The sequence below is a fragment of the Papilio xuthus genome, unplaced genomic scaffold (assembly GCF_000836235.2).
Source record: "Papilio xuthus unplaced genomic scaffold, Pxut_1.1 DF829660.1, whole genome shotgun sequence".
Taxonomy (NCBI): Eukaryota; Metazoa; Arthropoda; class Insecta; order Lepidoptera; family Papilionidae; genus Papilio; species Papilio xuthus.
The window spans coordinates 1,103,146-1,117,935 of record NW_013528989.1 but is presented as its reverse complement, the minus strand read 5'-3'; the positions used below and the strand labels follow the sequence as shown (position 1 = coordinate 1,117,935).

The 14,790-nt window shown below is 34.2% G+C and overlaps 1 protein-coding gene across 2 annotated transcripts in view; it reads right to left on the bottom strand.

Moving 5' to 3' along the window:
* LOC106115966 (uncharacterized) overlaps positions 1 to 14,790 on the bottom strand; it is an 88,362-nt gene that overhangs the window by 37,439 nt on the left and 36,133 nt on the right. For both annotated transcript variants that reach the window (XM_013309648.1, XM_013309657.1), the window contains exons 19-24: positions 6,762 to 6,900; positions 6,097 to 6,210; positions 5,692 to 5,817; positions 5,219 to 5,341; positions 4,718 to 4,900; positions 4,515 to 4,605 (exon numbers count right to left, since the gene is read on the bottom strand). In XM_013309648.1, the coding sequence (XP_013165102.1) occupies positions 4,515 to 4,605; positions 4,718 to 4,900; positions 5,219 to 5,341; positions 5,692 to 5,817; positions 6,097 to 6,210; positions 6,762 to 6,900 (776 nt within the window). The remainder of the gene's footprint in view (positions 1 to 4,514; positions 4,606 to 4,717; positions 4,901 to 5,218; positions 5,342 to 5,691; positions 5,818 to 6,096; positions 6,211 to 6,761; positions 6,901 to 14,790) is intronic.

Below are 14,790 nucleotides of genomic sequence, written 5' to 3'. Positions count from 1 at the left end.
ATGTTTTATTACAATGGTAATATCTAACACGCAGATTACTTAAGCGATTCTCTTCATGACATTTTTAGATGAATAATAATTTTCTTTAAAACAAAACTTATATAAAAACAGCTAAACACTCACGTATATTCGTCCGGTAGCGGCACAAACTAGTTTGGAGCCCATCGGGGGCCCTTCATAAAGATGAGTGGTACTGGTATTATTTCGCGGACGCGGCCCGTCGCTCACTCATCAGTTTAGTATAATGTCTCACGAAAGTTTGAATAATTCTTTAAAACATTTAGTATTTATAGAGTTTTCATTTATTTAATAAAGAATTAAGCTCTTCGTACACAAAACAACTTAAATCATAGAAACCTGTCAATTTTATTGGTAAGCAACTTACGAAATATAATATAGATATACACGCGTCGTCGACATTTTGTTCTTTAGTCGCTAAAACCAGTAACACACAACATGTTTGTCGAGATTATCGAGAGAAAAGTCTCTGCGATTTTCAAAATGGCGGAGCAAATCTATTCAGTTGTTATGTCGCTATACCTGTACTGACCGAATAGACCAGTCTTTCCCAAAGTGGACGAAAACGCCCCCTTGTGGGCGCTGCAGGTCTCAAGTTGCGGGTTATAGTGAAAGTTTCGTTTAGAATTCTCCGTTAATAAAGATATGTAGGTCACAATAATTAATTAATTTAATTTGAAGTTATAATAGTTTTTAAATATGTGAAAATATGGGGGCGCTAAAAAATATTTATTGTCAAAATGAGCAGTAGACAAAATAAGTTTGGGAACCACTGGAATAGACGAATCGCGTCGACCATTCAACTTTATGTGGAGCTCGAGCCACGCGACTCTTCCGACTCAATGCTATATCGCTTTCGAAGATTTACAATGCCTTGTGTACGAAGGGCCTTAGACTATTAATAAAATGCATATATTTACTAATGAGATTAATAAAATAAAATAAAATATTTTTTATGATTAGAAAAAAAAATTGCCATTTTGACAACAATCGAATTTATTATAACATTGTATAGATCCATTTCCTTTGCCTTTACATATCGAATAAAAAAAACAAAGCGGGCAATGTAAACCAAAGTTATATTTTCATGTAATGTGAATCTTTATGAACACGTATAAAACGCAACAGACGATTAAAATATCAAAATACATGTCGCGATTAAATATTTTATTATCGTAATAAAAACATTCGAGGCGTGAAACATTTTTATCTTGAAAATAACTCGCTCGTTTTCTAACAGGAAATACTTCGACCCTGAATGGATCGTGTCTGTAGACTGAATGAATGGTTTTAATTCATTCATTCCTTAATGTGCCTTTTCACTATTAAATTCATTAGTAATTTATTATTTTTATATATAATATTCTATTACAGAGAGAGCGTCAGTGGCTCAGGGGTCAAGCACTTGACTTGCAATCTGCAGGTCCAGGGTTAGAATCCCGCCATGTACCAATGTGTTTTTTTTATTGATTTCCGATTTACATATGTACATTTATCCGACGTACTTACGGTGAAGGAAAACATCGTGATGCAACCTGCACATATCTAAGAAGAAATTCAAAGATATGTTTGAAGTCAACCAACACGCACTTCGCCAGCGTGGTTGACTATGGCCTAATCACCCTAAAACTTAGGGTAGATTCTGAACCTCTCGGTGTGGACTTATAGTGAGCTGATGATGATGATGATGATAATGATGATGATTCTATTACAAATTTCACTTAGTACTGTTAAGACGTTAAAGATACCTTCTAACTGTTAGGAAAAGGTCCGACACTGTTCCGGTGTGCTGGCGCAACACTGGTCTTGCTGGGGTGTCGACGTTTGTGTCCCCTCACTATTCATTCTGATACTGAACTTTGTAACGAAAGCACGTCATTCGCGCCAAATGATTCTAAATTTGCATTTATAATATTAGTACGAAGTAAAGTGACCTTTAATCTTTGAGATTGTCAAAGATTAGTATAATATCCTTTTCAGACGAAATCAATATTCAATAATTTAGATCGATTTAAAAATTAACGTATAACTCAACAATACATAATATTTTAGATCGATATTTTAATTTTTAGATAGTTTAAATTAAGTTGATTAAAAAAGGTTGATTAAAAACTTCACGGATATGCAAAATAGTCAAAGATCGAATTTAAATTTGTTAATCTTTGATTTTTTCTATCTCGATCAAATTGTTTACTCTTTGATTGCCTTAATAGTTCTGTGGTAATATGGTTTACAAAGATCCAGTGCATGTAACAAAGCGCCGAATTCCAATGGAATCCGTTATACAGCGTGTTCAATATACTGGGTTCGTTTCTATTTCTGGTACTTGAAGGTCGCACATAATAAACAATGCTGTTAACAGGTGCCTCATAGATTAGATAGTGCAGATACGGCAATAGGTTACACTTGTTTTATACCTATAGAGATATTTGTTAATCTATGGTTTAATAAAGTGCACTTTTAACCATTGCTTTTTCCTATTAATATTATTGTAGTAGAGTAATTACGTAGACTAAATTATTTGAATATTTTTTATTCCTTCTCAATCTTGGAAGGTCATTGATTAAAAAGTAATATGAAAATTATATTACTAAATATTTTTTTTCATAATTTGGCGAAGTGGTCAACCATAAATAAAACCTCTTTTATTAAAATACTATAACAACAGAATTTATAACAAAACAAATCTTAGTATTAAAATTATAAGTGAAAAGATACATTATTATAAATTAAAAACTTTTAAAACACAAAAATTAATTGAAAAGGAAACAGATTTTTACTAAATAATTAAAAATAAACCTTCATTTATAAGAAAATAGAAATAAGAAAGAATTTTGTGAACGATTTCGCGCCGAAAAAGTAATTAGTAGCCTATGTGTTCTTGCAAACTATGTTCTTCATCTATGCCAAATTTCAGTGAGATCCATTGCCGTTCTGGAGATACCTTCTAACAAATATCCATCCATCCAAACATCCGCATTTATAATATTAGTAAGTTTTCCTGCACCAGAAGGGTTACCTTGACTAAAGTCATTAAATATATAAAAAATAAACAAATCGTAAGTTTGATGTAGTTATTAAATCATTAACAGCGAAATGACTTCCGAATGATATAAAACGTGTGTCGAAAAAATAAAGATTAAACCAAACTAGAGTGGACAAACCGAATATAAAATTCGCATAATTTTACCCGGCTATTTATCACCAGAAAATTTCAGGTAATGTAGAAAATATATAAAATTTATAATAAATAGTGAAATTTTTGTCACATTAATTTTTACTGACAAAATCGTACGAATCATTATGTCCATGAAAATTGTGAACCTTAGCGGGGTGGACTGAGCGAAGTGTAGGTAGGTCGAATGTCATTGCGGCCTTTTATGAAGAGAATGTGTGAACTCTATAATGATAAGCATTATGTGTCTTGTTGAGATAAATAAACTTCTAGACCAGTCTTTCCCAAAGTGGGCGATAACGCCCCATTGTGGGCGCTGCAGGTCTCGAGTTGCGGTTTATAGTAAAAGTATCGTTTAGAATTCTCCGTTAATAAACATATATAGGTCACAATAATTAATTAATTTAATTTGAAGTTATCATGGTTTTTAATGGGGGCGCTAAAAAAATATTTATTTACAAAATAAGTTTCGGAACCACTGGTCTAGACAAAATTATCCAGAACTGACACGGGATAAGGTATAGTAGAGTGTAGCTGTTTTTATTTAGTTTTTAAAAAGGCATATCTCGGAGAAAAAAAAATTGCTGATGATATTGTACCTATCCGTTTTTCGTTTTTCTGAAAATCTTCTAAAAGCTATTGTAAACGGAATTAGAGACACTAAAATTCTACGGCACAGTTCGATTCATTTGTTTTCAAAGTCTGTGTGAATATAGAATTTGTTTTTCGGTCGTTCGTCCGTTCGCACTAGTGTGTGGCCAGCCTTACTGAAATTGTTTACTTTAACCTTAAAATCCAGACACTGTTAATATAGGTGGGTCAAAGTCACAGACAATCTGTTATTATATTTGAGCGCCAAACTGATTTTAAGAAATTGTTAAATACTCAGAAGCAATACGTTTTGAATTTCGATTGAAAATATATTTAATTATTGAAAAACAAAGCGTCTCGCGTTTGTTTTAAAGTTAGTTTCCATTGATTTTGTTTCACATCAAATTAAAAATTCGAAAATCAAAATTTAAACAAAAAATCGAATGAAATTTGACCTTGAAAATATTGAATATCACGTATAATAATTTTAAACAGAAATGTCCCTTACTATGACTACGACCTAGCTACGTTAACTTGGTAAAACTCCGAGCCTCTCGCTGGGAAAGTTTAAGAAGTGACGACGATGTTCTTATAAATATACAAGTTCCTAAGACACTACGCATTAAAAAAACAAATCATCTATTATGTTCTAGAAGATAAGAGTAGAAGTAAACATGTATCAAATAGAAGGAGAAGTTAAAGAATGTGAATAATGTATCTTTCCACTCACTTGTTGTGTAGCCGAAGTCATCTTCTTCTTCTGGATCCGCCTCCTTCTCTTCTTTAGTGCGCTTGATTGCTCCAGCAGATGCTCGATCAATCTAAAGAAAGAACGAAGAAAATAGATTGTTATTTACTTCACCATCATCAGCTCACTATATGTCGCCCTTGAGGGGCTCGGAGCCTACCCTAATTAGATTTCTCTTTATTTACCTCAACACCTTTCTCAGAATATGTTCTTCCACTCAATTCTCTTTCGTCTTCTTCATCACTGCTCTCAGAGTCAGAGTAGACCGGCTTAGAAGATTCAGTTTCAGATGATCCTTTCTCCTTTGTTTCCTTTTCTGCGTCTATCTCTCCTTCTTTTTCTGTGCCAGCTTCTGATGTGACTGTTATCTGGTGAAGCGATAATTTTAACTGTTAAATAAACTGCTATAAAACTACTCTAGTTAGAAAATCAGCTCTACCAATTCCCGTTTCTTGGGACTAGATTAGGGAGATGTAATCTCTTTAGGACCAAAATCACTAAGGTTAAAATTTGACAACCTTTTTTGACAGCAGATTATAAGTGAATCATTCCTAATTAGCTTATAATATTGTAGTCACCATTCATTTTTCTAGTATTGCTTTGAAATTTTTGCATACCTCATATTTCAAAGCGATTGTCTGAGACGCCTTTATATATTTTACTGATGTTACAGGATCATCTCTTACCTTTATATCATGTTTAGGAACTTGATTGACTGCTGTTGGCGGTGGCGGTGCTGGACCTTTCTTGTATGATAGGGTCCTCGAAGGAGTTGGTGATGTTACATCAACATCGGATGAATCAGTATTCTGGACAGAGGAATAACATATTTTATTGAATATTTCATTATGTCTTACTAATATTTAAGTTAAAAGAGTTTTGATCATGGAATGTTTTAAAAGAGCGATGAACAGTAGAAAGGAATTTAAACCTTTCCTCGTCTTCTTTTTTACATGTCTGTTCTAAACACGACTGTTAAATTATTTGCAGCTTACATTTATGTACCCTATCGATCAAAGGTAGTTAACACAATCTGTAACTTCTTGACTAATAATAGATGTATTACGTACAGGACACTTTTTCTTCAATGAGATCAAGCGGTCTGTGTTCCAGCTCTTAAAATACCAATTGATTCACTTTAAGACCCTGTTCAACTTACCCAGGCTATCAAGCTTTGGACAGTAAGTGTGACAGTGTTGCCCGCAGCCTTAATCAGCTGCACAGCTCTCTCGTGCTGCGCTGTTCTCACACAGACACCGTCCACTTCCAAAATCCTGTCACCGGTCTGAAAAACGTAATATTTTACTTCCTCTAACCGTAAGGTTAACCTGACTAAACACCTCTACAGGACCATAAATATCTTTTCGATTCTTTCCTGTCATACTCTTTGAAAGTTACAATAATTACTGAGCAAGAGTTAAAGAATGGGCACCACAGAGTAATCTCTAGATTGGATGAATGTTTGTGGATCTTACTGCAATTTGGCATAGATGTAGAACATAGTCTGGAACACATAAGCTACATAGGTGTCGCGAGTGACAGTTAGTAATATAATTAAACTCACGTGTAGTTCACCACAGAGTCCCGCCGGACTATCAGGGACCACATTCTTGATGAATATCCCAAATATCGCCTTTTCAGAGCCATTGGCTGTATTCTGATTCGATATTATGTCAACCTATTGAACAAAATTATAATTAAATTTAATATCTTACTGTCACGGCACTCACAGTCGTATATTAGCAGAAGAAATCTTCAATAAGGGAGAGCTTTGGTATGGTAACTAAGGCAATCAGTCATTGCTTTCAAAAGATTTATGGACTTCATTTAAAATTCGTGTTTTAAGAGATTTATTTGCCTTGTTAATTTCTTGCATCAATAAATAAAAACTTTCTCCTGCTATGAGCTAAATTACACGTTCCTTCGATATTAAAGTTATACAGAAAATTACTTTATCCCATGAGATATGAAAATTTACTTTGCAACAAATTAACCCCGGTAATAAATCCGGCCAAGTTTCTTAATGAATTATTGTACCGCAACTTATTGACAAATATACTATATAGTCGAATTTATTATCTTTTAGTTATTTTTCAGTCAGAGTAGTTATGTTATGTCACGAAAGTATTGCAATTGTAACTTAGTTGTACTTACATTTTTCTAAGTATATTAATAATTAAAAAGTCATACGAAAGTTTAGTATGTGATGATACTAGTAAAATTACTTACTTTACCGCCTACGATGCTGACTCCGAGTGGTGCTCCGGGGCTTCGTTTGAGCGTGACAGATCGCGACGGGCCCCAGCGCTGGGCACCCACTGTATGTCGGTCGGGAGACACAGTCACCGTCATGTTTGGACTCACGTGACTGCAGAACATCAAAGTATATCAGTATTGTTAGGACGAAAATCCGACACTGTGCCGGTGTACTGGCGCAACATTAGTCTTGTTAACATGTCCACGTTTATGTGCCCTTGCTAATAATTCTGACACTTTGTAACAAAATCGCGACATTCGAGCCAAAGGATTCTAACTAATAATGTCTTAAAGAACTAATATGTTATAATTAATCTACGAATGACCTATATATTAAATTGTATTTTTTTTTATAACAGAAAAGGGCAAACGAGCAGCGAGAACACCGAGATGTTCAACGATGCCCATGGACATCAGCAATACCAGAGCAACCGCAGATGCGTTGCCGGTCTTTGCGATGGTGATACGCTCGGTGATAATTACAAAATTGTCAAGTACAGACGAGTTTAGTCCTTAACACGTATATTTCATTAAAATTAAGCACACGTTAGTGACAGTATAAAAATGATTCTAATGTAAACAATGATATATTTAACATTGAAATTAAATAAAATAGAAACGAGGAAGATCGGAAGTAGTTGAAAAGTTTAGTACAAAAATTAGCATCAAACTAGTAATCCGATTAACAAAAATCAAAGGATAAATATCCCAAATCATATGAATTTAAATATAGAACCACGGAAAATTTTGGAATATAAATACCACTAGGAGTTCTTCTACTAGTAGGAGGATCTTCTACTGCTAGTAGGAGTCCACTTTACCTTGACTTCCCACGAGTGAAGTCTCGTAATCCAGACAAACACCAACGCATGTCCACAGCTGGACAGTTATTGAAACGAATAGCATTTATTGCTGCCTACCCACATATTCAAAATGAAACTCAATTTGAAAACACTAACTTTATCCAATCTACTCGTCCGACCATTCTAGCGTGAGGTACAAGCAAGAGAAAAATGCTAATAATAATTTACATAATTTTAAAATTACATCTCAAATGTGCTTTTCCATTGATCCGCGCTGGACGCACCGCACACACGACACGCAACGGATTGCTTGTTGAATGCCGTCTTTTAAATGACGCAGCTCTATGAAAAATCATACAAAGCAAGCTAAAATCCGTTGAGGGCCCTGAGTGCGGTTCGTCCGGCGCGGATATGATGCGATGCGCTTGATGATTTTATTGGTTTCTTCGATAAAATAAAAAAATATTTTTTACTTTAACTATCTGTCGCCCGCAACTCCTCCCGAGAGGAATTTAAACTATATTAGTAACCTATGTGATGTTTCATACTATGTCCTGTACCATATTTCATTAAGATCCGTTGTGACGTTCCGGGGATACCTTCTAATATCCATCCATAGATCCGTCCATACATATAAACTTTCGCATTTATATATTAGTATTAGTATTATTAATATATTCAAAAGCAAGTTTATTAAATTAACTTGTACTTATTAAGAGTAACTAAGTAATATAAAAAATTCTATCTTCCTAAGTGCGTATTCATAAAATTTGCTATAAAAGTGACTAAAAAAATTACTATATCACTTTTGCGCGCGATATTACAGGATGCCTACATTTCAATCACTTAATACAGCTATACGGCCGGTCGAGCACGTCTCATACATACTGAAATATATACTATGTACAGTTAACAACATAAATGTTAACAATAAACCGTTTTATAACAATAGAAGTAGTTAAAAGTATTCTTTTGTAATATTTTATCATTTTAAAAACAAGTTATTATATACAAAGATGTATCTTATATCTTTAAATGAGCAATTCTTATATATATATAATTGGAATCTCGGAATCGGCTCCAACGATTTTCATAAAATTTAGTATATAGGGAGTTTCGGTGGCGATAAATCGATCTAGCTAGGAATCATTTTCAGAAAATGTCATTTTTTTCGTGTTTTATCGATAATCAACTTAAACATAAACTTTACTTTTTCTATCGGTAAGATCGAAAAATATTATTCATATTTCATCATTTTATTAGTTATTCGTACTTAAATATAATTTCCGAAAATGACAATTAAAAAAAAATACCGAGCAAAGCTCATCATCATCAGTCATCCAGATATTATTTTATTTATACAAGAAACGACATCTCTTTATCCGTCCTCTTTTTTGCACATATTTCTTATGCTAAATGTTAATAGAGATTTTGCAGTATATAATATACCTTATTTCATCATCAAGCTTAACTCTATGGAGGGTCGGCACAGTACTCCATACATATCTATCAGTCTTCATATCTGAATCTACCCCATTCTTGCGCATATCCTCTTTCACACAGTCATTCCATACTTTTTTGGAATTCCTCTACCTTTGCAGCCATCGACATTCAATCTCATTACTTTTTGCACATATCATCACCATCATCCTTCCTCATCATATTCCTTATTTTTAGATGTATTAAATGGATATAGTACAACTTTACTAAAATGTGTTTTTTTATAAGAGAAGGGGTCAAACGAGCGGCTGGAACACCGGGGTGATCAACGACACCCATGGACATCTGCAACACCAGAGAAACCGCAGATGTGTTGCCGGCCTTTAAGGAAATGGTATGCTCGCTTCTTGAAGGTCCCCATGTCGTATTGGTTTGGAAATACCGCCGAGGACAGACCGATCCACAACGCGGCTGTGCGAGGGAAGAAGTTGCGCGAGAATCGCACCGTTGTGGAATGCCAGCCATCCAGGTGGTGTGGATGGAACCTGTTTATTTTTAAACTATTTTGTGAACAAATTGATTTAATTTAAAGAGCGGACTTTCTTACAAATATTCGAATGTCGTTTTAAACGAAATTATTTAATAGAGTTTCCATAATTTGTAACTATCCATTCTGAGTATCTTATATATAAAATTCTCGTGTCACAATTTCCGTTCCCATACTCCTCCGAAACGGCTTGACCGATTCCCATGAAATTTTGTGAGCATATTGAGTAGGTCTGAGAATCGGCTAACATCTATCTTTAATCCCGCGCGGACGGAGTCGCAGGCGACAGCTAATTATTACAGAATAATTAAACATAGTTGCATTGTTACGTGAGAACGAGCCAACATTTAACTAACAAGATATTAATGAATTAACTGCAAGTACACAATTCCATTGTGTAATTTAAAGTCACTGTAATAGCTCGGGCTTCGCTTTATTCAACTGTCAAGACCGAAAATTACTCAGTTTGAAGATTTGAAAGCTACATATAGAAATAATAGCGATAAGTATTAAGAAAATCGCATAATCAATTTTAGGTTATTTATGTGAGGTCATCATCAGCTCACTATACGACCCCACAGTACGTCTGAACTGGTCGAATCATACGACGAAGAGTTCATGTCCCTTACCCTCTTTATAATACTATCAAATTTGACAGGTTGAAACAACACTCCAAAAACAACTTCCTTATTAAAAGCCGTGAAGGGAACTTCCATAATGTTATTGCAATTGATTCCCAGGTTTTGAAATTAAGTATTAATCTGTGCATCAGACTGGTGCAAATTTTCCATCCGACGGAGCGCACTAACTGATCGACTCACTGAAGCATTATACATTCTCTAACGATAATTCAATCCATATAACTTTGATATCCATTTATTAAGTAGTATTTACAACAATCTTGGGTCTAATTCAATTCAAATTCGAGGGCAATTCGTAGTAGACTAACCGTAGAATCCGATTGTAGTGACACACTAGCGGTTGACCGCGTCTTTGTAGCGTGAATTAAAAAAAACAAAACATCATCCATAATAATCCCGTATTCATTACCTACCTTCCCGTTAACGTCCAATTCAAATCGGCTCAGTCATTTAAAAGATTACCCGTAACACATGCGGACTTGCGGACACACAGACAAAAATTTTAATTTTTTTTCGTTATAAGTAACGAAAAAACACCCTGTGTACAAAATATGATTTTTTTATATTACATACAGAAACGCAAAAATTTAATTAAATAATCCAAATGTTTGGATGGATGGATAGAAGTTTGTTAGAAGGTATCTTCAGAAAGGGTTAACGGTTCTCGTTGAAAGGCATAGATGTAGAGCGTAGTCTGGAAGAACACATAGTCTACTAATTAAGTTTTTTTTATTTCGCGCAAACAGAGTCGCGACGATATTTCTAACATTTTGTTGCATTTATAAGTTAAAGCAGAATAAAATTAAAGTACATAACGTATACAACGTATTTGTACATACATTTTTAGTACATCCCTAGTACAGCGAGTTTGTCGTGAAACCTTACAAAGAACGTAATCTTTTCACCGTCACAACTTGATCGTAAAATTGTTTTCAAGGACAACAATTACTACGACAAATATAAAAATGATTTTTAGATGTATCAGTTTTGCAATTAAATAAAAAAAAACATTTTGAAGATAAATATAAAATTATCGACATATTAAAATAATTATCGACTTACCGATTGAAGATTTATAGACAACACTACATATCTTGAATGATATGTTCCGAAAAATATTTTTGTGCACCAAAAAATTTGTATATTTCTATGTAACGTTCAAATATGATAAACGTGAACCAAGTCCGGCTTGTCAATCGGTAATGGAACATTCAGGTCGCCTAACCATAACTCAATTACCGGCATTAGCAATTTTCTTATAGTGATGTGACATCATAAGTTAGAAGTTTATCGATATCGATGTAAGATATCGATTTTTATATAAGTTTAATCATAGGAATAGATGGAGGAATCAACCTTTAAATTTTGCTTGACTATGACATGGTCTAAAGTTAAAACAATTGAAACTGTGTTCATAATTTATTAGTAATGCCAGTTTTTTGGTGTCAATGCGACACTATTTTCTATTTATTTCAATAAATAAATTATCACATAGTTTTGACTCTATATAAAACATGATAGGGTATAAGTGATAATTAAAAAAATTCCGATTAATATCTTTAAGACGCGATAGCTTGACTATATCTTTATCGATACTTTTCTAGGAATAGGTACATCACTAGTTCGACCGTTTAATCCTACACGAGTTCGAATGTGAACTTGTGAATTCTAATGTTATTCATATGCAGTCAGTCGACTTATCCATAGCGGCTTTTGAAATGACTTATTATACGGCATGCTTGACAATTGTCTCGCCAAAGTCGATACTCTATTTCGAATCGTTTTGTCTCTACGCGTACAATCATGTTTATTTCATATGTATTTCCCAGCTGCGAATCGATCAGTAGTCAATTTGGAATGAGACCTTTTTTATATTCGTTTATAAATATTTATATTTTAAGAATGTTTGAATGTTTTTAAATCAGTGGTCGAATCTTTTACATTATAGAAAAAGAACAATGACTAATTCATAAGAAATTTTACAAAATACTTTGTATAAAAAGCATAATTTAGAAATCGGTTTGTTTGATAAAAAAGTAAGTATTTTAATAATGGTTCTAGGTCTTAATAATTGCCTGGAAGTATGCTTTAGCATTGCTACGGTAGGATCACTGCCCATCCTCCAAATATCCTCTAACTTAGATATGTAGAGCCAAAGACCAATTAAAATGTATTGTCAAAATATTGAATGGTGGGTACAGTCAGCTTCATAAATATTTGTACATTTATAAACCTAAACAAAATTATATAGATGTTCTGTTACAAAATTATACACGTATTCATTCATAGCATGCTTTCATAATCAAAATAATACACACTGATATATGCATACATATTTTTGAAATCGAATGTGAATGTTTGTAGCTTACAAAATGTATAAATATTTATGCAGCTTACTGTACATTTACATGCAGTCAGTCAATTAATTAAATTAATTTACATACAATAAGCACTTGAGGGACATAGAGAATTTTATAGTCAATTACATTATCAAAGTCCCATGCGAGCTGGCCACTTATAGAAATTAATATCGAAGTATACACAACTGTGGTACACTTTTATCGACATGTCATGATAAAGTAAAATATATAGCTACCCGATTGATTCAGTAGGGCAATGTTTTTGCACGGATACGACCTATTTTTATATCTAAACGTGGCAAAAGAAATAAAGCGACCGCTGCCTATAGATATACGCAATTGCAGATGCGTTGCATACCTTTAATCGAAAAAGGGGGCGAACAGAAAGAGAATATTTCCCTTTCCTATGCATCCCCACCTACATCAAATTCACTTCGCCTTCTTCCCTAGGGAAAGTGGACTAAAATTAAGCCTCTGGCACGCACTAATCAGCGCGCGAAACTGCTTCCACTTGAAGTCTGTCGTACGGTCGTTGTTGCATCGGGCGAGTCTACCAATTCGAGACGACTAATGTTATTAGTTAAAACTACTAAGCTTAAACGACTGAGCCGATTTTATATATGTTTTTTTTTTACACTTTTAAATCCGTCGATCCGTTGATGTTAAAAAAGATCTCAATAGACAAATGTCTGAATAAGATTTTATTGGACAATATTTGTAGACGTATATGACTACGCTTTTGTCTTATAATCTGGCTTCTATTATAAAATAATAAACTACTTACAGCATCTTAATCGGATAAAATACAAAGTATAGTTTTTAATTATAACCCAACCATTTTCAATGTCCTTGTTCAAAGTAGCACGAACCTTACAATGAACTTCGTCTTGAACTTGGTCAATTCAATAAAAATAATTATGACGCGAAATAAATAACTTGCACGGAACACAACAATCAATTCCACACCTTATTGCATAAACGTAAAGTATATTTTTCACTGTATTAAAAGATTTAAAGATTGTAACAGGTTAATGTGGAAAATAACCTTTAGGACAATAGCTTTAAGGTTGGTTTTCCTCTGTATGTAAATTGAAGACGAAAATGCGTGGCATGGCCTCATTGCATTGGCTTCATCGCATTACAGATCACGTGTTTTGGGAAATCTTTTGTCAAAGTAGTTAGTGCTAACATAAGTTTTTACAGGTCTTTGGTTACGGGGCTATAGAAAATTGTAACTAGAATTAGTTGCAGTAAAAGATATAAAACTGTGTAATAGCCCCCTTCAAATGGCAGTAACAAAGTGCTGTTGTATTTCTTATAAACTTTGTTCTAAGAGTTGGAATCTTACTAAATTTTTTTTATATCAAAAGGTGGCAAACGCGCAATCGGCCACCCGAAATCGCTGAAATAGCGAAGTGACCGTTGCCCATAGACATACGCAATCGCATATGCGTTGCCTACCTTTAATCGACGGAGGAGAGGATGCACAGAAAGAAAATATTTTCCCTTCCCATGCATCCTCTCATCCGGAAAGTCCACTTCCACTTCCCATCCTTTCTTTCTAAGAAAAAAGGTGGGAAGGGAAAGAGGACTAAATTAGGCCTCCGGGACGCACACTGATCAGACGAAACGCGGAATTGCTTCCACTTCACGCCTGTCTTCTGTGTGGTCGTGGTATTTCACCGGGCGAGCCGGGCCGATTCGTGCGAAGATGTTAAAGCGGGCTCTACCACTGTTAAAAGATAAAGTTACTAATATCATAAATGCGAATGTTTAGATGAATGAATCTTTGTTTTTTGTTGATGAATGGATCTTAGGAAGGGCTGCATGAATCTCGCTAAAATTTGTCGTAAAAAGATATAAAACATAGCCTGGAAGAACACATAGGCTACTAATTAAGTTTACTAACTAGCAGTCGCCCGCGACGATATATAAAAAACTTATATAGTGTAGCCCACCCATCCATCCACCCACATCACATCCATCCACCCACATCACATCCATCTAAACATTCGCATTTATAATATTAGTAAGTTAAATAAAAACCGGCTCTTCAAGGGATAAATTCGAAAAAAAAAATAGTATCCTAAGTCCATCTCCTGGCTCTAAGCTACCTACTCATCAATTTTCAACCATATCAGTAAAGCCGTTCTTGAGTTATAAATAGTGTAACTAACACGACTTTCTTTTTATATATATATATATATATAT